A 26,768-nucleotide genomic window follows, 5' to 3' on the forward strand; every position below is an offset into this window, starting at 1 on the left:
AGGAACGACTCCTTCTAGTTTTGAAGGTTTGGTTCCTTTTTATTTTTAATATACACATCTATGGGCTATAAAAAAAACTGTGTGCCCCTCTTAGGTTTGGGCCCCAGGTTGTAGCCCTAGTCATCCTGGGTCAGGGTCGCCTCTGATGTGCAGTGCATCTACCATGTCCAAGCCGCAACACCTCAAAGAATAGTCTCACAAGATAAGGCACAACCAAAGCCAGCCCAGATATGAGACAATAAATTTGTCATAAGAAGTATAAATCAACATAGGTCCACCAAAAGTTAAAGAACATCGAAGCTCTAACGGGATCCAAGGAAAGCTTTCTCTGTCTTTGGTAATTACTTTTAATGTTATATTTAAATAATAAAATATGTGTTTATTGTTGGTTCTGCTCATGTCAAACTCACTTTTTTCTCTCTGAAAAAACATGTGAAATTCACTTCTATTTGAAAAGACCGCCATTCGAATTTGATTTGCTTTTGTTCACTAAGTAACGATTGTTCAAACCTGCAAAGCATAGTATTGGTGTCAATTACAAGAAAGTTCAACTTTGGTCGTAATTAATGAAATGTTTTTAAGACCTCTTGCTCCTCAAGGAACAATGAGTTTCGAAAGATCAAAGTAATTAATTAGTATATTCTTGACTAGCTAATTGACTTTTTCAATGGTTTGTTGCATGTTTCACACCATATAAATTTTAATATTTCTCATTAATTTCTTTTGTGTACAACAGAAAAAAATATATATATATATATATATATTCTCATTTCTTTAGTTAAAAAAAAGGGGGAGAGCTCATAGAATTAGCTGGTGAGCTTTTTCTTTGAAATAGCCGTTTGAATGAGTCCCATGGAGTGTGAGGTTGACATATGGCAAATTCTCCCATGTTTCTCTATCAAATACAATCGCCAGGTATTTTCGATCATTTGTTTGTTCCACATATTTTTATTTTCTTTTTTCTTTTTGTTTTCAAAATGGACATGATCCGCTAAAGGAGGCTATGCAGTCTCACATGAAAATCTGGAATTTTTTAGGAAGCCTGCATCATCAGATTGTAGCAGTCTCCTGACCATACTCCATGCTGGTTAATTTAAAAATTATTTATTTATTTAACAAAGAAATAAATAAAAATATTTTTTTGTAGGTTTTTTTTATACAGATTTATAAATAAACTCAATTCTAGACATGTATTTATAAAAAAAACCCAAACACTATTTAAATATAGAAATACACCCAAAATCAACAATTGTATATTTTTTGAGTGTGTTTATAAATAGGTTTTGAGTGTGTGTAATGATGGGTTTTAGGTGTGTTTATAAAGTGTTTTGGGTGTTGGATTTTTTTTTATAATTTCAGCCCCCATTTTGAGTGTTTTACTGAAACTCCCGTTTTTTTAGTAGTTAACATAGAAAATATTTACACTCATCATGATCTGTACGTAGTGTTTTGACAGACATCTTGAATACCTCACGACATCTGTCTCCATCCCCTCCATCTCTCTATAACAAAAGGGAAAATAAGGTTTTAAATCGAAAACCAGAATTAGTAGAAGACAGAAAACAACTACTAAGGGCCTGTTTGATCATTATTATTTTTTATTTTTTATTTTTTGTGCTAGAGTTTAGAGAAAACTGAGATTGAGAATGAGAGTAAGGATAAGATTGAGAGAGAGGGATGAGAGGGAGGAGTAATAAAAGTGAAAACAATTTCAAATAAATTTCAGTTTTATTTTTTGTTTTCATTTTTGTTATTCCTCCTTCCCATCCTCTCCTCTCATCTTCCATCTCAATCTCATCTACACTCTCATTTACTTCCATTCTCACTCGATTTCCTCTATACTCTAGCACAATAATGATAAATGAAAAAACTAAAAACTAAAAATTAAAATTGAAATAGTTATCAAATAGGTCCTAAGAAAATCTAAATGGTACTTTTCAATAAAATGTTAAATGTACATTGAAGAGAAGCCAAGTCCTAAAGTGGACATGAAAACAAGAGATGGTCAATTTCTTGTTATGGGATATAATCTGATGTGTATCAGTAAACAGTATTTGCTTAATTCCAAAGTTATTGTCTGCAAAAGGTTACAAAAATGATGATGAATGTGTTAGAAGAAGATATATAAGAGTATATATATTTATGGTACACAGTTCCATGCAGAAACTGTAAGCAGATACCTGTCTTGCCACCCTAGAGATATTGTTCTTCCATCATCTCTTTCAAAAACCTTGAACCCAGCAGTACTCCCCCCACTGCTCTCTCCATCAAACTGAAGGGGACAATAATGTGTCCTGATTTTCAAAAGAAGTCTTGCTTGTATCTTGGACTTGGAGCTTAGATTAATTCCTTCAAAACCATGGCTCTCCATCCTAGCCTTCCATGTTTCCATCTTTTCGATTTTCGAACAATTTACATCGTCGTTGTCGTAATTGAGCATGGATTTGATCTCTTTTCCAAGATGGTTCTTCTCAATGCTCAACCTTTCAGCACTCTCTAGAGGTAGGCAATCATCTAAAGAATCAAACATGGCTGCAAAGTAGTGCAAAGACTCCATGAATCTTGACAAGAAACTTCTAGGGCTTCTGCTTCCTTCTTGTTCAACCAAGATTACAATGGAAGGGTTAAGTAAATGTACAGCTTTTAATGAGTCAGATATCTTCAAACCATTGCTCAAAGTGTTCAAATGAAAAACCAAATTCACTGCAATCGTTTCGTTTCTCTTCTTCCTCAAGTTTATGAGCTTTGAGCCTCTCAACAACCCTTGGAATTCGAAAATAAGATTGCGAAAACCCTTTGAGAAGCTCATCAGTCTGTTCTCCGTCTCGCGTAGTTCATCCAAGCTTTGTCCAAACCCCGTTATTCTGAGTGATATTCGATTGCCACTGGTTGCCTTTTCGGAGAGAGATTGTATAAGAGAAGGCCATTGAAATCCATACGAGACATCGAAATCAATAACATGTAACGCACGATTGTTCTTCTCTTCTTCCTTCTCAAATGCCTCAATGATTGCTTGGTTAGCAGTGAAATGAGCAAACTGGTAGTATGGAGAAACCCGGTAGAGAGATGTAAACGCCACGAACTCTTCTTCACTTGTTGGTTCCTTCGTGATCATGTCAAAAAAGGGTGATTTTCGGGTGAGAAGCCTTGCAGCCAAGCCATCTGCAAAATAAGCAACTACTCGTTGAACGGAGTCGCCGCATAAGGAAACACTCTTGTACAACTCACTCAGATTCTCCAAGGCTGAGCTCACATTGTTTTCATTAACCGCAGTGGCTGTTATGAGCAGCATGTGGATCAAATGGAGGCCTTTTCCATCTTCATCGAGCACATGAGCTCCTTTCTTCTTGTGGTCTAGCTTCAGCATTTGTTCCCTCATTTGAAGCAGCCTGAATATCTTCCCTTCACAACCTTCATATGAATTTAGAGGACTAACCAAAACATTTTTGTGATCTCTTCTCTTCCTCTTCTTCACTCTTTCACCCCCTGAAGTTGTAACAATTGCCAGGCTAAGATTCAAAAGCTCCTCCTCATCTATGTCTTCCATCTCTAGAGAGAGAGAGAGAGAGAGAGAGAGATGAATGAGTGAGTGAATTTAGTACTAGATTGAGAACATATGAGGGAAAAGATGATGGAAGAGCATTTATGGAAGGAGGTGGGGATGGAATATCTCGTAGTGAAAATTCCTTTCTGTCATCACATGGGAATGGAACAAAAAACAAGAGAGATATTGGAGAATAAAACCTTTTAATTTTTAATTTTAACTATGAGATGGAGAGACAAGATGGGTATCTTTTTATTCTTGAGAATCAGCGTCTTTGATCAAGAAAACATATTGATCCTTTTGATCAAGATATTAAGCATGTTTTTGGAAATTTATGAAAAGTATTTGATTTTTAGTCCTTAATTTAATCCCATCCTTTGGTATTTCGGAAAGCTAAGAAGATGCCGTACGCATTCGACAAAAAACAGCGGGGAAAAATTAGGGTATCAAACCTACCGTCCTTGAAGACTTGTCGCCATTGGCAATATTGGTTCTAGATACATGCCCTAACAAATGCTAGTTTCTAGTTTTTCCCCCACCAAATCAACCATGATGCAATATTCCCTTTTACTTCCTTTTTTTTTCTTCTTCCTGAAAATGACTGGCATTTTGATGCTACAAAGAAAAAGGGTAGCTCCCATTTTTTCAAATAGATTTTGATCATAGTGGACTCCAATGGAATTAAACACATCAGGGTGTTAAAAAAAGTCTACATGTGTCTCTATAATGTTGTTGAAAAAGGTATTTGTCAATCGTTAATGTCAATTATAGTTAGGCTTCATTTGATTCATGGGAAATTATTTACTTTCCCTGGCAAGTCTACTCTTGGGAAATTATTTACTGGGGGAAAATGAAACCCTCCATCCACCTTGAGTTTCATTTTCCCTCATCGTGTGTAAATCTATCGTTCTTTGGCCTCTGATGTGTTGGCCATGCAGTTTTGGGGTTGATGTGGTGGATCTCCATTAGACCTTTGTGTTGAGTTGTGGAGCTATTTGATTTTGTTTTTTCACTTGTAGGTGTTTCACATCCAAACATTCCAAACCAGTAGAAAGTTCTGATCTCTCACGTGATGTTCCTGCATCACTAGATGCAGTGGTTCTATAGATCCTCTTATGTCCTTTAGTTCCTATAGTGAGGTGAGTCTTCAATATGGAACAGTTTTGCTTATTGTCTTGCAATGGTTGTGTTTATTGTTTGTATCTTATTTTGTTGTTTCCAAGAACCCTTCATCGGGCTATGTTCTTCATCTCTCTGTATTTCCCCTCCTATTAATGAAATTGCATTGGCTATCAAAATACAAAATTTAAAAATTCGGCTAGCGTATAGTATTTAATGTGTAGTTTCTTTATTCCATCATTTGTGAAAATGTGTGTCTAATACGTGAAGTTTACAGGTATAATTCAAAATTTGTAAAAAATATCTTCTTCTTTTTTTTTTTTTTTTGGTTGAGAAAAAACATTAGTAATTATTGGTGAAACATATCATAGTACAAGGCCATAAAAGAGTAAAAATGGGTACAACATCTCCAGTGACCAAATACAACAACATGTTGATTTGATATGGAGAAAATTACGCCTAAACCAACAAATACTCAACCCCTTGATTTAGTATCTCAAAGGACTCGTACTTAGACTAACAATATATCTCCACCGCGCAATGGTAGAAACGGCATATCTGTATTGCAGTCGAAAACTAGAATACAAAACACATCAAACTCCCAAAGAGTTCCCAAGAATTCAAATAAAAAGTACAACAAATTTCTAATGAGTTAAACAAGAAACAGGAAAACTGCTCCACATCCTTTCCGGCAATCGAAGAAATCCATAAAGCCATACCGGCTAAACCCTTAGTGCCGCATCGGCTAAACCCCAATCCACACAAACCAATAACTTTCATTATTGTAACTCTAAACACTAAGCTAGAGTCAAAACCCTGTATATGTGGGCCAAAAACGGCAACTAAATCATAACGACAATGGTGTTTCGCAGTGTCTGCTTCCACATCATATACAAACCAGCGTAGCAATCATTACTACCTCTATCGACGTCGATGCCACTGCCTCCGCTAGGATAGATAGCACCATTTGCAACTCTTATATACGTACGTGTATAATACATGTATTGTATGCTTAATATTAAAGACATATTTTATATATCTGTGAAAAGTATATAATTTTTTATATTTAAAAATACTTAAACTCACTAGTTTTTTAGCGTACGTAAATTCACTATTAAAATAAACGTAAGTTTAATTTACTTATTGTCACTTTCTACTTGATCACCCTCTTTCATTTTACGGGCCCACTTAATAAGTTCATCACATTACATTGCATGCGCGTAATGCTTCAAATATTATAATTAGTCTAAAAAAATATGTGTTTGTTGGCTCTGTTAATGTCAAACTCACCTTTTCCTATCTCAAAATACTTGTCAAATTAACTTTTATGTGAGAAGACCGCTATTCACATTTGATACTATTAAGAACAAAGATTGTTCAAATTTGCAAAGCACCTAGTATATATGGTGTAAATTACAAGAAAGTTCAACTTTAGTCATAATTAATTATATGTTTTGAAGACCTTTCTCTCATCAAGGAACAATGAGTTTCAAATTAACATTTTGAAATGTAGATATAGATCAAAGCATGCATTTAAAATAAAAATAATAAAAAATAAAAATAAAAGGGGAGTGGGTGTGGGGTGGTGGCTCAAAGCTCAATGGAATTAGCTGGTGAGCATTTTTCTTTGAAATAGCCGTTTGAATAGTCCAAAGGGACCTTCAAATCCTCAAGAATGACATGAAACATGCAAGCATCAAAGCTCCCTTGGTTGTCTTGGTTATGGAGGACATGTACGGTAGTTAATAAAATGGAATTTATATTTGGTTTATGAGGCAATGCCAAAAATATATATAATTTATTTACAAGCAAGCAGATTCTCTGTCCCATGGAGTGTGAGGTTGACATATGGCAAATTCTCCGATGCTCTGTCAAAATACAATCCCCAAGTATTTGCGGTCATTTGTTTGTTTGTTCCACATATTTTTAAATTCTTTTTCTTTTGTTTTTAAAATCGACATGATCCGTTGAAGGAGGCTAAGCAGTCTCATGAAAATCTGGAATTTTTTAGGAAGCCTGCATCATCAGATGGCAGCAGTCCCCTGACCATTCTACATGATCGGTATTTTAAAACTACAAAGGGATATGAGTTTTTCACACACACAATACTACAGTGTCATGGGGGTTTGAAACTAAGAGCACTGGCCTGCAAATCAGGACCCTTTTCTACTATCCTTGCAGTAATTTTTGTAGTTAACAACATAGAGACCATATTTGCTCATTACCAACTGTAAGTAGTGTTTCTACAAACATCTTGCATACCTCACGACATCTGTCTCCATCTCCTCCATCTCTCTATATAACATAAGGAAAATAAAGTTTTAAATAAAAAACCAGGAGTAGAAGGAAAAAAGTAATTAAGAAAATCCAAATGTTGTACTTTTTTTGTGTTGGGTTAAAACCATATGGTACTTTTCAATAAAAGAAAACTACAATTGTATGAAATGTACATTGCATGCAATTCATAGGTTCAAGAATCTGTACTGTTGTAAGACAAGGTATATGATGCAAATCAGAATAGAAATGTGTAACCCCAAATGGTGCCACAATTAGATGAGATAATCAACAAAACCTACATCATCTCCTCCTTTAAAGAAATGAGTCCCAATTCAACAAACTAGGGTTGGGCACTCAAACCGACGAATAGGAAATCCAAGCCGAACCGCACCGAACCAAACCCCAAAAAAACCAAGTTGATCAAAAAGTCAACTACCGGTCAAAAAAATCAATCATGTCTTCAAAAATGGACCGCGTTCCATGAAATTATCTACACACACTCAAAACCCAAAACACACCAAAAAGTTGACGATTTTGACCGGTACAAATTAAAAAAATATATAATTTCAATATATAATTATATTTAATACTATATTTTTAATTTCAATAAAAAAAAACTAATATTTATCCAAGTTCAATTTCAAAATATCTCTCTTTTCTAACTTTAATATTTATTTTTATATGAAATTGAATAATTTGTTGATTTTCAAGTAAAATAATAATATTTCAGTTGAGAATTGTATTAAAAAACAATTTAAAACAACAATTTTTATAATCCAATTCAAAACCAAACCAGAATCAAAACCGGACCAAAACCGGTTCAAACCGAACCAAACAATTTTTGAATTTTTTTGAATTAAAACCGAACCGAACCAAACCAAATGAATAGTACCAAATCGATTCTAATTTGAGGCAAAAACTGATTCAAACCGAACCGTGCCCACCCTTACAACAAACTATGAAGAAACTATCTCCATTTATCATTTAACTCAACGATCACTTAACCTATGTGAAAAGGTGAAAAATAAACAAAATAACACAACTCATTTCATTCCAATACCACAGTAGCACCCAATTCCTTAAGCTTGTCAACAATGGGCCCCGCCTCCTCTTTGGTCACGCCTTTCTTCACCACAACAGGGGCCTTCTCCACCAATTCTTTAGCCTCCTTCAGTCCCAGGTCAGTGAAAGTCCTAACCTCCTTTATGATTTTGATCTTTGCCGCTGCGTCGAACTTCTCAATCTTTATATCAAATGCAGTCTTCTCAACGACCTTGGAGTCTGCGGAGGCAGGCCCAGATTCCGAAGATGCTGAGCCAATCCCCGAGACTGCTGGGCCGTACCGATTGAGGCCCATTTTCAGCCTGAAGAGGATGGAGTAGTCGTGCCTCTCGATCTTTGTAAGGTCGAGGAGCTCGTCTGCAATGCGCTCGAGCTTCTGGGTCTGAGTCTCATTTGCTGAAGTTGCGGTGCTAAGGACACGAGAAAGAGTGAAGGTGGCAAATCTTGATAGGGACCTGCAGGCAACTATTGTGGTTATGTTGGACATTTTGTGAATCTTTGGCATTACAAAGGTTTTGGAAAGTCTAAGATTCACAACCTAGCTGTAACCATAAGTTGTAAATTATACTCTAGAAATCAAGTAGTTTGGTTTTGGTATTGCCTCTAAGAAGAGGGGCTCAAGTATTGTCAATGTGCAGTAGAATACATAATATCACTTCTAAGGGATCATTTACATTGTTCAGCAGAAAAATTCTGGTTCAGAAGAGCATGTTATCTATCATTATTTACCATAATAGAAGACATCCAGAACACAATGACTTGTAACAGATCATTTACATTGTTCAGCAGGAATTCCTGCTGCTCAAGATTTTGTTAAGCAAACAATATTAAAACCTTGTCCTGAATAGAAGATATCCCGAACACAGAAATCCTAGGAATCAAAACAAATCCAAAGTCTACAACCAAATTTCAATCCCTAATAGCCAAAATACTCCTTTCTATAATAACTATACAAATAAAAAACAAAAACAAAGAAGAATAAAGGAACATACTTTCCATGTGGACGTAAAGTTTGATTTTGCACCGCCCAACTTACCCTGGTCCTTGTTGAGTTGCAGTTCTGACAGGTAAGCCTATTACAAGCTGCCATGGATGCCAATAAAATAATTAGAAGGAAAAAACAAAAGAGTAACAGATAAAGCAAAGCTATCACTTTTAAGAAAGTAGAAAATGGCTTGGTAACTACGCAAAAATTGTGGGTTCATGGAAAAAAGAACAAATTCAGGCCTAAAGATTGTTATTTTCACACAAATATAAAGAATTGTGCAAATGACCCAAGTGGATTGCCATACCAAAAACAGTTGCCATAACATACGGAAGATTAATTTATTGAAATAGGACCATGCACCCCATAGAAGACCAAGTAAAAATTATGAGTTGATAGAATTCAATTGCAGAACCATAATGATGATGATTGTACCTTACTTTGAAGTTGTTCTTCTGAAATGCCAGGGACCCTCCTGACCTCGGAAAATGTGTCCGTCAGGAAAGGTTTGGACCCTGGGACAATACTTGCTCGAGAAAACCAAGCAGGGCTGGAGAAGCGTTGTACAGAGCACGCCATCGGTGGAGAAACAAACTTGCACCCTGTTGAATGCAAAATCATCACTAAAGGCAATAATGCAAATCATTGTATGACTGTCCTGTTTCATAACTAATTGTAGTAAAACTACTGTTTACCTTTTCATTTAGTTTTGGGTATTACCAACATTCCATAACTTTAATCTTTCAGCAATTTTTTTTCACAGCATAAACTCAAGAGTCAAAACAAATAAGAACTAAAAATCCTAGGAGTTCAATTGGTCGATAATTGCTATGGGTAGACACACGATGATGGATATAAGTAAGAAAAATATATGCCCTCTTGAAAGGTAAATGGTGCTTGACCAACTGACCATGCACAATGATTGTCCACTTAACTATCAACTAATTAACCCAATCTGTAAACTTCTTTCAAGTGCTTAAAAGTTCAACCATTTTAGTAGAATATTCAAGTCACATTTAGAACTCCTCTTGAAATGTTAAATAGCAAATCCTTTGGGCAGTTTTTCAAAAAGATACTACACCACATATCCTCATCTATAGACTAAAAGTCTGAAATTATATTCATCAACAAAACTGAATACAAGAGTCTCTAATAGCCCTATTTATACTAGAGTGCAGAAAACCTAATTGAAATAGGAAATTAAAAACCAAAACAGGAAAACAAAAGAAGTAACTAATAATTTAAAGGAACTAGAACCCTAGCCCAATTGACTAAAGGGCCCAAGTACTCTTGAGGAGACCTGTAGATGCTCCTGCATCACTTTTCCCCAGCAACCAAAGGAAAGCAAAAACAAGCCCTGCAATCCAAAAAAACCTACTACCTACACATCTGTGCAACCCCATAACATTAAATTTCACACAATGTTTATAACTGAAACATCACCTTGCAAGCCAAAATGGCAGAGAAGAGCAAATCTCAACCGATAGGCAAACAGCAAACATCTCTGGAAGAAATTAACATACATGTACAAGTCGAAACACAAACAACCAACATTAGAAGCCCCAAATTCAGGGAACACAAACAATTGCTAAAAGTGCAACCCTGTGAGTTAAGATGAAAATGTTTCCATAGCAAGATATCATATTTAGTGATATATAAGAACCTGCATGTAGAAAAATAAAAGACAAAAACAATAAAGCTCAGCAACAGCAAAGCAGCAAAGCAACTATAAGGTCAACTTATGTTTCCCTTTAAAACTCAGCAGCAACAAAGCAGAAAATTATTAAGCATACGCCATTACTTATTTATTTTTTTGGCACAAACCCAAATTTCGCTTAACTATCAGCTGAGCACTTCACCTTTCCTCATGTAAAATTGTTTTTTTAATCTTTGATCAAATATATTACCCTTAATTAGATATATAATGCAGCTGTCATCACATTTAAATACAATCAGCTTGAATCACAAACCCAGACTTACAACCAGCATTAAGCACAATAAAACAGACATCCTAACATAGAGGCTTGGTAGCCACTACCACAAATCCAATCGTTTAAAAGAAATAAGAAAGCCTTTATCATTTTTCTCAAAGCTCATAATTTTTGAAGAATAGCACGCAAGAGCCATGGTTTGAAATCATTCACAAACAATAGGGAGGGCCTTTACAAGAAAAAGATGAGTTTCTTCAAATGTTATGCTTAGAGACAACTATGGTTGGTGCGCACTTAATTTTTCCTTGTGACTGTGTGATATGGTAAGTGGCATTCAAGGAAAAAACAGTATAATCCATTAGGTAATGAATTTATGCATCTCTACGAAATGAGCCAAAAGTCAATTAAAACTTCACCGGCAACACTGAATACCCAACAGCCTCTGCCTCTGGAGTTTAAATCAGCCTTGCTACACCAGAGTGGAAAATTTTCAAAGTTACTACTAAATAAAATAAGAAAAGCTTAGAGTGGTATCAAAACCTTGACCCAATATCCATGACAAACCAAAAATTAGGCGTTAGAATTAGCCTTCCAATTCCAGATCTTCAAACCCCCCTAACTTGAATACTATTCTCATTTTCTAAGTTGTAAACACGAATAAGAGCAAAGCTTTTTACCTTGTCCTCTTTTCCAGCAAAACCCAGAAAAATTTCACATAACTTGCCCCAATTTCTATATAAGTATAAAATATTTACGAAAAAGATATACTACTTACAATTCAATACACAACAAATTTAACCCTATATCAAATTAGGGACATAACAATTGTTTTGTTATAATGAATAAATCCTAATCCTATGAAAATGAGAATTACTACCTGTCACATAGCTTGAGATGCTGGGAGAGAGAGCACAATAGCGAGCCAGTGAGAAAGATAGTGCGAGCCAAATAAACAGATAACGAGCTAGTGAGAGAGAAAGACAGCCACCATGAGAGAGAAAAAGAGTCAGAGCTAGACAGAACCAGAGGAAATTCGAGCGAGAAAGAGTGAGCCAGTGAGAGCGATAGAGAAAGAGTCTTTTTAGCCCAGTTTTCTCCTTGCTGCAGGAAATGTATTTTTGTCAAATCAACCCAAACACAAAGCCATTCAATTTTGCAAGAGCAAAATATGACTAATCAGTGCAAACCCAAGTCAGAAATCACACAGACGGCTCAAAATTTTAATATTGATACAAATTATTATCTGAAAACAACTTTCATCAATTCCAGAATTTCAACAAGTGCTTTACCTGTTCGACAAACCAAATGATATGGCAAAGACGAAGCTCTTTGCTTCTTGCTTCACACTTCCCAGGTCGCTCGCATAAAGAACGAAGGCCAGCAAAGGAAAGAACGATGACGCAAATATTTTGGGCTGAAAGCCCCTCCATTAAACTTGTCTAAAATAAGCCCAGTAGCGTTTCATGAATACCCATATAGAACTGATTTGAAGAGAATAATCCAAAATTAGACACTTGTCATTTTTAATTGGTTGTTAGAAAATTTTAACACACAAAGAACTAATTAGGAGATGACGAGTTTCTAGTTTTGAGTTTTTCTTTTCAAATAGATTCTATATAGGTATTTGCATAATATATCATAAATGGACATTTTACTAAACCTATATTTTGTAAGAATCCGTGCTCAAATTTTTTATGCCCGCATGTTTCTTCGCATAGCATTTGTTTTTCTTTTTAGCGTTTTGGCTTTCATTTTTTTTTTTTTTTTTTCCAATAAATCCGTATCTTTTGTAACACTTTTGTGAAAACGCTATGTTGTAGTGCTATTAATAACAGACTGTGTTGTAGTGAGAAAAATGTAACAATTTTTTTATTTATTTAAATAGTAATGTGAGAACTTTTAGAAACTAACATCACTAAATCAATTTCAGGCATAAACCTGGTTCAAGTTATTGACACTTATTCTAGATGAGGTGAATTCTTTAGTGTGGATTAGGTTGATCGGTTGAGCAGAGGCACTTGTGTTTATATGCATTTGGCTAGGAGCCTTACCCATCAAGAAACTCTCTAGCAATCCTTTTTGCATTTAGGAAAATAAAACCCTAGTCCATATTAATTAGAAATCCCTTTAGTCCATGTATTTAACTTAGACACGTATTCAAAAACTACAGGTCGAGTAGTAATTGAGTCATTGATCAATATTGAGCCCAAGAAAACCCTATGATGATTAGAATACCACTTAAGTAGGTATATTAGAATAATCCAAACATCTTGCAAAACAAATCTTACAAGATGTATGGTTGTTTGGGCCTAGTTGAAATTTGACCAGGTGATCAGCGCATAATTACATATCATTTTGTACACTTCTAGCTTATGATTTGGTTATGTTTTTAGATTAAACTTGTGCTTTTGACCCTCTTTTATCTTTGTTTCAGTGTATTAAGCTTTGGGACTCATTTAATGCATTTTGAAGTAGAGTTAGCTCAAAATTGTGTTTGCAGATCAGTCAACTTCACAGATTCGACTGTACGTGCTCAGGAAAAACCAGCTAATGAGCCATACATCACTCAAAAGATGTGGAAGTCTAGTTTTTGAAGTAATCAGTCAAGTTTCATGGAGTGTTAGAAAATTGGGTAAATTTCACTTTACTACCCGCAAGTTTACCAAAATTTAGACTTTAATACTTAAAGTTTTTTTTTTTTTGTGTCAACTTCGTACCCAAAATTTGATTTTCCTACCACTTTCATACATCAGTTAGTTAGATTGTCAAATCTTTCATTAAATAATGATGTGGCAATTAATGGATCCATGTATATTCACCATATTATGCCACATGGATTAAAAAATTATTAATAAATAAATTAATGAAAAATAAAAAATTAAATCATGAATATGTATTTAATTAGAGTACCTCCACCCAAAGGGCAAGGGCAAGGTAAAGGCAAGGCAAGGTTTGTCACTATTCAGGTGAATAGTGGCAGCCTTGCTTTTTTGGTTTCACTCCAAAAGGCTAGGACAATGGCAATTATTATTCACTTTAATTTATTTTCTATTTTTTATACTTAAACCATTAATTTTGATAAGTTTTTCGGATAAGATTTTCAGTTGCCACGTGTCAGTATTTATTATAAAATTTTTGTTGCCACGTGTCCATATTTATTGTAAAATTCACATCTCACTCATCATACAATTGAAATAACTACTCACTCATCATACAATTGAAATACTCCCGGTGCTCATAGACCGACACAATCGAGTACAAAGATGACTCAATCATTGGTGGAGGCAGTTCCACCGAATCACGACATGGGGGGAGTATTTTCCTTCGGATGACGTAATAGTGCCATTATTTCCAACATGGAACGCACCACTGGAACCGATTACGGCCACTGTTCACTTCAGGAGCCATGTGTAATGGTTTTCCTCTTTTTTGTTTTGCCTTGAATAATCTATTAAAAAAATGAAATTGGAAATGCAAGATATATATATATATATATAATGACATTAAATTGAATAAAACAACAATTAATTTTTTTTTTTGCCTCGTCGCCAATATTTTGACCTCTTCGAACGTTTGTCCACGACCCTCCGACTTTGATGGAAGAGACCATTTCTATTTTTACACAAATGCAATTTTGTTGTAAAAAATTTGGTGTGGAAAGTGAAAAATATTGGAAGGAGATGAATTTGTATGAAGATTTGGTGTGGAAAATGAATAATATTGGTATGTATTTATAGAAAAAAAAATTCAAAATTTTTTGATAATTTGTTAGATATTTTTTAGCAAAATATTGGACAGTCGTTGGATTGGGCAAGATTTTTTGATTGGAGGCTCCAGGAGATGTCACGTGACTTGTAGCCGTTGGGCTATGTGGGTGGTGGGTCAGTGAAGGTGGAACTTGGGCCTGGGGTGGTCTGTTTCAGGGCAAGGCCCTAGCTGCACTTGCTTTTAAGGGTGGTGATTTTCCCACTTTCTTTTTGTCCACTTACACTTTCTTTTGTTTTTAATAGTTTTTACTATAACAAAAAAGGGAGTATAAATGGACCAGATATGAGTGGGAACATACAATTTCTAACAAAGAAAGTGTAAGTGAATAAAAGATGAGTGAGAAAATCAACTCTCTTAATTAATTAAAGGCTTTTTATCACAAATGGTCCTTCACGTTTACGAAATTATCACGAATGGTCCTTGAGATTTTTTTGTGACACTAATAATCCTTAACGTTTGGACTTTTTATCACAAATGGTCCATACCGTTATAAATTCTGTTAAGTGTCTGAGGTGGAAGATAAGTGGAACCCACATGTCCAATCACATTGTGACATGTGGATTAAATAAATAAATAAATATATTTTTTTATGAAAATCCATTAAAAAACCATTTAGCCTCTCTCTCTCTCCCTGTTTCTCTCTCATTTCCTCTGCCCTATCTCCTCCCTGTGCTTTCCCTCTCCCTTTGTTTTTTTGTTGCCTCTACAACCCAACCACCCCATGCCCACCTGCTTCACTCAAGCTATTAGGTTTTGGTCTGCAGCCAATGGCGAAGGTATTTGAAGGCCTGAAGGGGCCTGGGCCCCCCCAAAAATTTGATAATATTTGATTTTTGGGCCTCTATTTCTATAGATTTTAGAAAGTATACATAACAATTTTGCTTGTGGCCCCCTCAAGATGTGTTTCTCTTTCCAAATTAAGTATATATAATAATAACCACTTGACTGAAGGTTGTGAATGTTTCTGTCCACACGCCAGCTTTGATTTTTAAAAAGTGGAATCTAATGTTCATCAATATATTAATAAAAAATTTAAAGCATCCAATCAAATAAAGTTCCAAAAAATTTCCTTTATCAAATAGGAAGTAGATTTTTACCCAAATAAAAAAGGATTGGGATTTTAATTTTTGTTCCTATATAAAGCAACATGAACTTAGTTCAAAGCAGCGGCACACAACAAAAGAAAATAATTGAAATTGGTTGTTTGCTCTCCAACCTCCTGCTTCAGAATTTTTAATTCCAGGTTAGATAACTTTACATAGTCATAGTTTTTTTCCTTTGTTTATTTATTTTTTATGAGAATATATTTGTATATGTTTATGTGAGTGAAAATTGAAGTTTTTATTGTTATAGTTATATGCTTCGTATCTTATATGTTCTATGCATAGAATATGATTTTTTTTGGTGGTATAATTTATCATGTCTTGAATAAAATTTGTAATTGGTTTGTATATGAAGAAACAACCTAAAATTGATGGATTTTTCAAAAGAAAACATGTTGAAGTTACCTCATATGTACCTGATTATAATATTGAGGCAAAAGCATATGAAAATCGTTCTAGATCTCCAAGAATTGAGACTACTGACAATGCAGTTGATATTAGTACTTTAGAGCGCGACCCAGGGCTACCTCGGCAAATATGGAATTATCCTGTTAATCAACGTGACGAAATTCGACGAGCTTACATTAACGTCGGTCCATACCAACCTATACTTTCCAAGTATCCAAAATCTGGATCAGTAACTCATCAGCGTAGCTTTCAAAGTTCATGGTTCAAACTATTTCCTTCGTGGTTAGAATATTCACCTGTGAAAGATGTAGCTTTTTGTCTACCGTGCTATCTTTTTTACAAACCATCTGGACATTCTGGGAAAAATGCTTTCACTCTTGATGGATTTCAAAGTTGGAAGAAAGTTAGAGATGGAAAAAATTGTTCCTTTCTAAATCAAGAGGGGAAAGATCCTAACTCCCCTCATAAGATTGCTGAAATATCATGTGTGGATTTGATGAATCAATCCCAGTATATACAGAAAGTCGTTGAGAATTATTCTTCCCAACAAATTGTAGACAATCGACTACGACTTAAGGCAACAATTGAAGCAGTCAGGTGGCTTGCATTCCAAGGATGTGCTTTTAGAGGCCATGATGAAAAAAAAAATTCAAACAATCGTGGAAATTTTCTTCAAATGTTAGAAATATTGGCTGCATATAATGAAAAAGTTGCTGGTGTTATCTTAGATAAAGCTCCCAAAAATGCCTCTTACACATCACCACAGATCCAAAAAGAAATTTTACATGTTTTTTCAACTAAAGTGAAGAAAGCAATCTGTGAAGAAATTGGGTAATCAAAGTTTTGTATAATTGTTGATGAAGCGCGTGATGAATCCAAGAGAGAGCAAATGGCTATAGTGTTGCGATTTGTTGACAAAGAAGGTCTTATTCAGGAGCCTTTTTTTGGGCTTGTTCATGTGTCAGACACTGAGGCATTAACTCTGAAAAAAGGTATCTACTTTATATTGTCTCATAATTCACTAAATACTCAAAATATTAGAGGACAAGGATACGATGGTGCAAGTAACATGCGAGGTGAATGGAATGGGTTACAAGCTTTGATTTTGAATGATTGCTCATATGCTTACTATGTTCATTGTTTAGCACATCGATTACAATTGGCATTAATTGCATCATCAAGAGAAGTTATTCATGTTCACCACTTTTTCACTAAATTGACTTCTATTGTCAATATTGTTGATGCTTCATGCAAGCGTAATAATGAACTAAAAAATGCTCAAGCTGCTGAAATTGAGCACATGATTGCAATTGACGAGCTTGAGACTGGGAAAGGAATGAACCAAATTGGCACCTTACAACGTGCTGGTGATACTCGTTGGGGTTCTCATTTGAAATCAATTACTAGCTTGGTAAATATGTTTAGTGCAACATGTATAGTTCTAATTAATATAATTGATAACGGAACTACTTATTCTCAACGAGGAGATGCTGATGCGGCTTATGAGGCAATGACTTCATATGAATTTGTCTTTATCTTACATCTAATGAAAGAAGTTATGGAGATCACTAATGATCTTTGTCAAGCTTTGCAATGTCAATCCCAAGACATCATAAATGCCATGAATCTTGTTTCTTCCACCAAAGCACTCATCCAAGAATCAAGAGATGATGGATGGGATTCTTTGCTTACCAAGGTGAATTCTTTTTGTGAAGCACGGAACATAGATATTCTAGATATAAATGCTCGTTATGTTGCAAGAAGAGGTCGAGCTCGCCATCAACAAGATGATTTTACGATTAAGCATTATTACATGATAGATATTTTTTATGCTGCAATAGATTCTCAACTTCAAGAATTAAATAGCAGATTTAGTGATCAAACAACAGAGCTGTTTATTCTAGGGTCGGCTTTGGATCCTTGTGAAGTGAATAAATCTATTAGAATTGATGATATTTGTCAATTGGTAGATAAGTTATATCCGCAAGACTTTGAAGATCATGAGAAGATAGGTTTGAGAAGACAACTTCAACATTTTGAGAATGACGTCGTTAGACTTCCAGAGTTCAAAAACTTGTCAACAATTTCTAATCTATCTCAATGGATGGTAACGACTAGAAGATCAACAACATATCCACTTGTTTATAGAGTGGTTGTACTTGTGCTTACTCTTCCTGTTTCTACAACAATTGCAGAGCGATCATTTTCTGCTATGCGTATAGTAAAAACTAGGCTTCGTAATAAGATGGAAGACGAATTTCTCACAGACTCTTTGATTATGTACATCGAAAGGGAAATTGCAAAAAAGTTTAGCATTGACTCAATTATAGATGGTTTTCGAGATATGAAAGAACGATAAGTGTTATTTTGATATCTAATTGAATAAACAATTATTTTTTTCCTTTAATTTTTCCAAACATTGTTAAGGTTGAAAATTTGAATTTTTTTAATGTCTTGTTTGGTTTATGTGTTAGCCCCCCAACACATACATTCCTGGCTCCGCCACTGTATGCATCATTCTTATGTTGTATGGGAAGCGCCGAGACCTCCGTCACTAGAGGAAATGAGAGAGATGGCGCGAGAACTAGCTAGGAAAAAAATGCCTGTCGATGCTTTGTTTGGGGTTCTGTTCTTTTGTAACTTGTAAGTGCTTGCCATAGAGAAAACAAAAAAAATGTTGTGTTTTGCATTTAGATTTCAGTCGAAATAATGGTGAGGCCAAGTGGGTTTTATTTCAAGTTCAAGTGTGGCCTTGTAATGTTCCACAATCCCAGGGACGTACCCACTAGTAAGCTAACCTGGACTAAAGCCCAGGTAACTTTTTTTAAAAAAAAGTTAAATTAATACTCTAGCCTAGGTCAGAAAACACACAAATAAAAAAAGAAAAAAAAAAGGAAAAGAAAATTATTGGTTCTTTGCCATCAATCAGTGGCTGCAAATGGCAACCAATTTTATCATAATTACTTTCAATTTCAAACAAACCTTGATCCAAATAAGTATTATTAACTATTCCCATTAGGACTAGGCTATCTAAATAAAATATTATTAACTAATCCCACTAGAACTAGGCTGACCAACAAATAAATAAAAAGAACTAAACCCCACACCCCACGTGAAAAAAATTAGACTCCCACTAGGCATAGACATTCCCTCTCTCCTTTATCCAAAAAAAAAAAAAAAAAAAAAGGAAAGAAAGAAAAAGAATTCTCTCTATTGCATCCGCTAGCGGCTAACTCCTGCTCTTCGACAAGAAGGAAAATTATGCATGCCCTCGGACTTAATTAAAGCAAACTAAGGTAATCTTCCATTCTTCATCTTCTTTTCTTTTGAAATTTTGGGGATTATTTAGGGTTTATGAAGTATCAATTAGGGATTTACAATTAAGGTTTATCAATTAGTTTTTGATTTTGGTGTTCTTGCTTGCTTGTATGAATTGTCAATTGGGAATTTTAACTAACTATTTAAGTATGTAATGTTTTCTTGAAATTTTTGTTGGTGTATATGTTTACATCTTCTATATATTATTCAATAGGTTATACTTTATAATGTCGGGTCAACATCGTAATGTTAAGAGATCAAGGACCATTCAAGATTTTTTTAAGAGAAACAATGATGAATCATCAACTAGCATGCCTTCGGGTCCTTCTCTGTCTCCTCCAATTTGTGAGGAGCAACCTCCTTCTCAACCTCAAAGAATTGAGGATGAAACTGTAAGAGTCGAGTCTCATCAAGAAGTTACTACCAATTCTCTTGAGCGTGATCCCGAATTACGTCCTCAAATAGACACATATCCACTTAATGAACGTGATAATGTTCGAAGAGCATATTCTTTTAGGACCATGTCAACCACAATTAAAGGAATTTCCATCACACTTAGAAGGGAAACAAAAGCGTCGATTTGTTGGTAGTTGGTATAAGCAACACCATTGGCTTGAGTATAGTGTTCATAAAGACAAAGTGTTTTGCTTTCCATGCTTCCTTTTTGACATTGATCACTTACATAAGGCATTCACTGTAGAAGGATTTAGAAGTTGGAGAAGAGTTGGTGGAAAAAGTGTGTTTTCCTTATTCATATAGGCAATATAAATTTACCACATCATTTTACTATGCAAAAGTGGATGGATTTAAAAAACCCGACTCACCATATTGACAAAGTAGTGCAAACCCCGCAAGAAGTTGCAAAAAACAGGTTAAGGCTTACAACCACAATAGAGGCGATTAGGTATCTAGCAAATCAAGGAATGACTTTTAGAGGTGATGATGAATCTTATGACTCCTCTAATCGAGGCAATTTCATTGAGTTGGTAAAGGCTTTTGCAAGAATGAATGTAAACATTGAAAAAGTTGTGTTACAAAATGCTCCCTTGAATGCCCAATATATTTCAAATAAGATACAAAAGGAGATCTTAAGTATCTATTCTACCAAAGTGAGAAAGAGGATATGCGATGAAATTGGGGAAGATGAGAAATTTTGTATTCTTGTTGATGAAGCGCTAGACGACTCTAAGAAGGAACAAATGGCTATTATCATAAGGTTTTTTGGTTGTGATGGGCATATTAAAGAAAGGTTTTTTGATATTGTGAGTGTTCATGACACCAACTCCTCAACTCTTAAAAGTGATATTTGTAAAGTTCTTGGCAAGCATAATCTTTTAGTGAGCAATATGCGTGGTCAAGGATATAATGATGCTAGCAATATGCGTGGTAAATGGAGTGGCTTACAAGCATTATTTCTCAATGATTGTCCATATGCATATTATATACACTGCTTTGCTCATCGTCTTCAATTAGCTTTAAATGGTGCAGCTAAAGAGGTAGGACTCATTTGAAGATTTTTTTCAATGTTGAATAACATTGTGAATTTTGTTGGTGCTTCTGCCAAACGTCATTCTGAGTTAAAATTAACCCGACAAGCTAAAATTGAAGAATTACTATTGCTGCTGGAAGACTTGGGACAGCTAAAGGGGCTAATCAAATTCGTTGTTTGCAACGACCTGGAAGTATTCGTTGGGGGTCACATTTTAATTCTATTAGGAGTTTGATTGATTTATTTGGTGCAACCAAGACACTTCTAACGGATATCAGTCATAATGGACCTACCTCACAATTTCGTGGCGAAGCAGAAGGTATTAAAATATCTATGTTATCTTTTGACTTTGTTTTTGCCTTGAAATTGTTGGACAAAACTATGAGATTCACTGATTTTCTTTGTTAAGAACTTCAAAGAAAATCTCAAGACATTGTAAAGGCTTTGAAATTGATTGCAAGTACAAAAAAGGAGCTCGATGAGTTGAGAAATAATGGGTGGAATGATTTTATACAGAGTGTGCAATCATTTTGTGAAGAACATGATCTTAACATGCCTGATATGGGTGCCCGTCATACAATAGGCACTCGCCGTTCTTGTCAACAAAGAGATTGTATCACAGTTGAGCATTATTATCATATTGATGTATTCAATGAGGTAATAGATTATCAGTTGGGGGAGTTAAATACTAGATTTCTAGATGAGACTGTGGAACTCCTTTCTCTTAGCTCAGCATTAGATCCTCGTGATGCTTTCAAGTGATTTAACATTGATGATATATGCACTCTTGCTGAGAAATTTTACCCTTTAGATTTCACTACAACTGAGTTGCATGCTTTAAATCAGCAATTGGGATTTTATAAGATTGATATGGATCGCATTGAAGCCTTCAAGAATATTGATTCCATCCCTATATTACTTGAGCGCTTAATTGAAACAAAATTAGCAGAAACATACTACTTGATTGATAGATTGATTCGTTTGGTGCTAACTCTTCTTGTGTCTACAACAACAACAAACGAGCATTTTCATGTATGAGACTTATTAAAAATCGACTTCGGAATAAGATAGGTGATGAGTTTCTTGCTGATTGTATGCTACTTCATATTGAAAGAGAATTAGCTTATAATATAGATAATGAATCAATAATTAGTGATTTTATTACTGTGAAGACTCAAATGGTGCAACTTATATAAGTGTTATTTAAGGGGTAAGGCTCATTATGTCCCGGGTGTATTTTTTTGTTATCAATGAAATTTACTCGTATCGTTGAGTTTTCAATAGGTTTGTACGTAAGCTAAATTTAGCCCACGCCATTTTGAAATCTTGGGTCCGTCCCTGCACAATCCTACTTAAATTTTCAAATCCACTTTGCCCATTTCATGTTGTGTGTGGAGGACGAAGGAGCATTTGTGACTCATGATGTAAATTATATGTTGTGATAAACCATGGATGGATTTGAAAGTGACCAAACATCTACAATATTCCTCATGTACTATTGAACCTTCATTTTCGTGTTCTTTGTGGAGTTGGAATCTACTTGAAAGTGAGTTCGTTTGGTTTGCTTTTCTGGGTTGTGCTTGAGTGAAGCTGGAAGGTTGAATATCTGGAAGGTTTAATAAAAAACAGAGGAAGAGAGCAAAGGAGGAGAGCAAAAACAAAGGGAGATGGTAGGGGAGTTGGGCATGGGTTGCGAGTTGCGAGAAGAGACGGAGAGCAACTGTATATCTTTATTTTTTCTTGCAGGTGACAGAGGGAAAAAAACAGAGGGAGAAGAGATGGAAAACAAAGGGTGGAGAGCAAGGGCAGAGGAGGAGAGCGACAGAGCAAGGATGGAGATGAAAAGTTGTAGAAAAATAAATGGAATTTTCATTAAAATTTTATTTAATTATTTTTTATCCACATGTCGCAATGTGATTTGACATGTGGGCTCCACTTATCTTCCACATCACACTTAACAGAATTTATAATGGTAAGGACCATTTGTAATAAAAAGCCTAAACGTTAAGGACTATTAGTGTCACAAAAAAACCTCAAGGACCATTCGTGATAATTTCGTAAACGTGAAGAACTATTTGTGATAAAAAGCCTTAATTAAAAGAATAAAAGTTTATCTCTCCTTCATCCCGTCACCACCCTCCTTCTTTGTCTTCTCCCATTTTATCATGATTCATGCCATGCCTGTTGCCCCTCTCTCTACCCCATCACCATACCTTTCTCTCTTCAACAGCAACACCTCACGGCCAAATACCCAATACGCACCAAGCCCCCTACCTCGACATCCCCAGTCAAACCAAACTCAATACCACCGCCTCGCCACAATTAATAATGATAGAGAACTCAGAGAATTTACACAGAAAGCAAAGAGGAAATAGAAGAAAGAAAGAAAACCACCGTGGCTAGCCAACAACATCTTGAAATCGCAGGTCTTCTTGGTGATCCAGATTTATTCCAACTAGATCCATGTTGTACGATCTCAAAGTGGTAGGAACCATTGTTCGATAATGGCATAGGCCGTACTATCTCAAAATGGGTACATTTTAGAAATTTGGGGGTTTGCAAATTTGGGTTGTTGATTTGTAAAACATCATAACTGGACCCGATGCAGTCTGGAAATTTGTGGGGTGGAGTTCGGGTCAAAGCTAAATTGGATTGGATGGGGTTGGTACAAAAGTAAGTAGAGCCATAAAAAAGCAGATCACCAAGAAACTAAAGTAGAGATATAAGAGCATGTCCACCTTAAAAGGCTAAGGCAAAGGCAAAGGCAAGCAAGGGCTGCTACTATTCATGTGAATAGTGGCAGCCTTGCCTTTTTTAGTTCCACCCCAAAAGGTTAGGGCTAGGGCAAGGGCAAGAAAAAAAAAGAATATGCAACAAAATATAAACTTGTTATGTATTTATAGGGAAAGTGAATAAAATTGTTATGTATTTATAGGGAAAACATCCATAATTTTTTGATATTTTTTTAATAAAAAAATTGAATTTTTTTCAATTTTTTGATTTTTTTGCTCGCTAACGTCAGTGAAGCCTGTAAGATCTGCCTTTGGGCTTGGGCTAGATTTGCTTGCTGGAGAGTGGATTGGGCTCAAGGGGGGCCTTTTGCCCTGGTAGCGCCCCTACGCTGGAGATGCTCTAATAGAATTGAAGAAGAAGCTCTTTGCTAGCATTAAAAAAAAAAAAAAAATTAGTTTGAACTTGGAGATGGTTTTGTTTGTTTAGTGGAGATGGATCCGATCCGAAACGGGGGTAAATAACTAATAAGCAAATGAAAATGGTAGGAAAGTTCAAATTTGGGTACAAAGTTGACACAAAAAAACGTTAGGTATTAAAGTCTAAATTTTGATAAACTTGCGAATAATAAAGTGAAATTTACCGGAGAAAATTTATACATAACAAAACTTATCAACACATACTGTTTTTTTTTCTTCTTAAATCATATAAACTTGTCACGTATGCAGTGTCGCAATTCATTTGGAATAAAATAACAGGCATCTTCTTAAATCATATAAACTTGTTGCGTATGAGAATATGTATAATGTAATCACCAAATACAATGACTTGATGTGGCTTATGTATGTGCCTTAGAAATAGAAATAGAAAATATCAAAATCGTCATCCATGATGTGGCTTATGTATGTGCCTAGAAATATTATTATATAAACCTTGCACACCACCCAACACCAACAGAACTCATACACACAACCTCAGCAGAGCAGATCCATCTCCATCAAGCCACCCATGGCTGCTCAGATCACCGGCACCGAAGCCCAAAACTCCTCTTCCTCTTCCCTTCCCCTCAACGGCCGTGTGGCAATCGTCACCGGAAGCTCGCGCGGCATCGGCCGCGCCATTGCAACCCAACTCCACTCCCTCGGCGCCAAGCTGGTCATCAATTACGTCTCCTCAAACTCAACGCAAGCAGACCAATTAGCTTGCGAGCTCAACAGTTGCGAAAATACCCAATCCAAAGCCATTGCAGTTCGAGCCGACGTCTCAGATCCCGAGCAGGTAAAGCATCTCTTCGACAGAGCAGAGCAAGAATTCGAGACCCAAGCCCACATCGTCGTGAACTGCGCCGGAATTTTGAACCCAAAGCTTCCAACTTTGGCCGAGACGAGCGTGGAGGATTGGGACAAGACCTTCAGCGTGAACGCCAGAGGGGCATTTTTGGTATCTAGGGAGGCGGCGAGAAGGCTGAGACGCGGCGGCGGCGGGAGAATCATCGCGATTTCGACCTCGCTCGTCCGGGGGCTGAAGCCAGGATATGGAGCCTACGCGGCGTCGAAGGCGGCGGCGGAGACGATGACGAAGATTTTGGCGAAGGAGCTGAAGGGGAGCGGGATAACGGCGAATTGCGTGGCACCGGGGCCCGTTGCGACGGATTTTTTCTTGGCAGGGAAGAGTGAGGAGACGGTGAAGAAGATTGCAGAGGCTTGCCCTCTGAATCGGCTGGGGGAGCCCAACGATGTGGCTCAGGTGGTGGGTTTTTTGGCGGGGGATGCTGGGGAGTGGGTCAACGGCCAAGTCATTAGAGTCAACGGTGGATATATCATCTGATCAATCAAAGTCATATTAATTTTTCTTTTTCATTTTTTTTACTGTCTTTCCTTTTATTCCAGCCCACTTTTGTGATTATAATAAGAGATTTTGCCAAATGTTCAGTAAACAAAGCAAAAGCCAAAAATTAGCAGTTAATTAGTTACACAATCAGAAGATCGAGCCAAAAAGAAGGAAAAAAGGCACAGTGAATCACAAACAAAACCAAGTTAAGGAGATGCAAAATTGAATACCAAATACAAAGCAATAGAATAGAACTAAAATAATAAGAGAAGCACTTACTGGAACCCTAGACTCATCATTCTCAACATGCATCCATGGTTTGATGGTGAGTTATGTGGCTGATTCTCCTGTAACGTATAAAATGTCATGTTAATAGTTATCAAGAAAATATAGTTCAGCCAAAGTACCGAGAAGAACATTACGTTGAAATGACTTTTCTATTCAAGTCTTTGATAAAAAGAAAAACAATTTTACTTTCACTTATAAAATTCTTGTATTAAATATTTTTAACCATCACACCCTAAAAATTATTTTAATAATAAAATAAATACTGTGTGGAAAACTATTTTGACTGTAAAATTCTACACTATTATAATTTGTAAGAAAAATTCCATAATTTTTAATTTTAATTTTTTTTTTGAAAGGAAAGACTTCATTCAATTAATCAACATGACAAAGGAATGTCGGCATGGGTAGTATGGCCTCATTAAAACCTCCCTAAAGAAAACCCGAAGGGAAAAACTTCAGGGGAGGAAAAAGAGTGCCACATATGCCCGATTACACATGAAGATATTAAATCAAACGACAGTAGGCTCGTGCCAATCATCATAAACAGCATCCATAAGCCACAAAGGACCCACATCCAACCAGAGCGACAAACTTTGATCGCGCAGACTGAAGCGGGCAATGCGATGGGCAGCCTTGTTCGCTTGGCGAGGAACATGTCGAACAGCGATGAGACGCGGACGACGCGTCGCCTCCATCCACTGACCTCCCTCAGCGAGCAAGGCATTCCTCCTCACTGTTGACCATAGAAACTGCCTGCAAGGAATCAGATTCAATCTCCAGAGGCAGTAGAGACACATCCAACGCAAAAGAGATTCCAACTTTAAGAGCATACAGCTCTGTTGCTAGTACAGAGATCCGACTTGGTGCCCGCATAGCTAGAGCCCCAACCAGATTTCCATGAGAGTCACGGACGATG

The 26,768-nt window shown here is 36.0% G+C and overlaps 3 protein-coding genes and 2 pseudogenes across 11 annotated transcripts; 3 read left to right on the forward strand and 2 right to left on the reverse strand.

The window, feature by feature from the left end:
• Positions 1-2,031: 2,031 nt before the first annotated feature.
• LOC103336039 (GRAS family protein RAM1-like) lies at positions 2,032-3,807 on the reverse strand. The gene has a single exon (XM_008239076.2). It carries the CDS (start codon positions 3,545-3,547, stop codon positions 2,141-2,143), a length of 1,407 nt encoding a protein of 468 aa, XP_008237298.1. The 5' UTR covers positions 3,548-3,807; the 3' UTR covers positions 2,032-2,140.
• A 4,092-nt stretch (positions 3,808-7,899) lies between these two features.
• On the reverse strand, positions 7,900-12,367 carry LOC107881312 (uncharacterized). Of its 8 annotated transcripts, XM_089054870.1 has the most exons (6): positions 12,208-12,367; positions 11,796-12,019; positions 10,431-10,491; positions 9,428-9,589; positions 8,995-9,085; positions 7,900-8,457 (listed from the first exon to the last, which is right to left on the reverse strand). In XM_089054870.1, the coding sequence occupies exons 4-6, from the start codon at positions 9,564-9,566 to the stop codon at positions 7,989-7,991; spliced, it is 699 nt and encodes a 232-aa protein (XP_088910996.1). In that variant the 5' UTR covers positions 9,567-9,589; positions 10,431-10,491; positions 11,796-12,019; positions 12,208-12,367; the 3' UTR covers positions 7,900-7,988. The 8 variants fall into 8 exon arrangements, with proteins under 8 accessions (XP_088910996.1, XP_088910995.1, XP_088910997.1 ...); XM_089054869.1 differs by lacking the exon at positions 10,431-10,491; XM_089054871.1 differs by lacking the exon at positions 10,431-10,491 and having other exon boundaries at positions 9,039-9,085; positions 9,423-9,589.
• A 4,719-nt stretch (positions 12,368-17,086) lies between these two features.
• Positions 17,087-18,556, forward strand: LOC148915743 (uncharacterized). Its single transcript, XM_089054173.1, has one exon. The coding sequence runs from the start codon at positions 17,087-17,089 to the stop codon at positions 18,554-18,556; it is 1,470 nt and encodes a 489-aa protein (XP_088910299.1).
• Positions 18,557-20,519: 1,963 nt separating this feature from the next.
• LOC103336040 (uncharacterized) lies at positions 20,520-21,766 on the forward strand (annotated as a pseudogene).
• A 2,832-nt stretch (positions 21,767-24,598) lies between these two features.
• Positions 24,599-25,659, forward strand: LOC103336023 (NADPH-dependent aldehyde reductase-like protein, chloroplastic pseudogene; annotated as a pseudogene). Its single transcript, XR_016128177.1, has one exon. The product of XR_016128177.1 is annotated as an NADPH-dependent aldehyde reductase-like protein, chloroplastic pseudogene (transcript).
• Positions 25,660-26,768: the final 1,109 nt, after the last annotated feature.

Source organism: Prunus mume, linkage group LG6, assembly GCF_029339155.1.
Source record: "Prunus mume cultivar Tortuosa linkage group LG6, ASM2933915v1, whole genome shotgun sequence".
Taxonomy (NCBI): Eukaryota; Viridiplantae; Streptophyta; class Magnoliopsida; order Rosales; family Rosaceae; genus Prunus; species Prunus mume.

Coding starts and splice junctions, on each gene's coding strand:
- LOC103336039 (XM_008239076.2), bottom strand. CDS start 3,547: ATGGAAGACATAGATGAGGAGGAGCTTTTGAATCTTAGCCTGGCAATT.
- LOC107881312 (XM_089054866.1), bottom strand. CDS start 10,512: ATGTATGTTAATTTCTTCCAGAGATGTTTGCTGTTTGCCTATCGGTTG. Junction 9,590..10,430: donor CTGCCATTTTGGCTTGCAAG/GTGATGTTTCAG, acceptor TGCATTCAACAG/GGTGCAAGTTTGTTTCTCCA. Junction 9,086..9,427: donor TTCAGAAGAACAACTTCAAA/GTAAGGTACAAT, acceptor CATCCATGGCAG/CTTGTAATAGGCTTACCTGT.
- LOC148915743 (XM_089054173.1), top strand. CDS start 17,087: ATGGCTATAGTGTTGCGATTTGTTGACAAAGAAGGTCTTATTCAGGAG.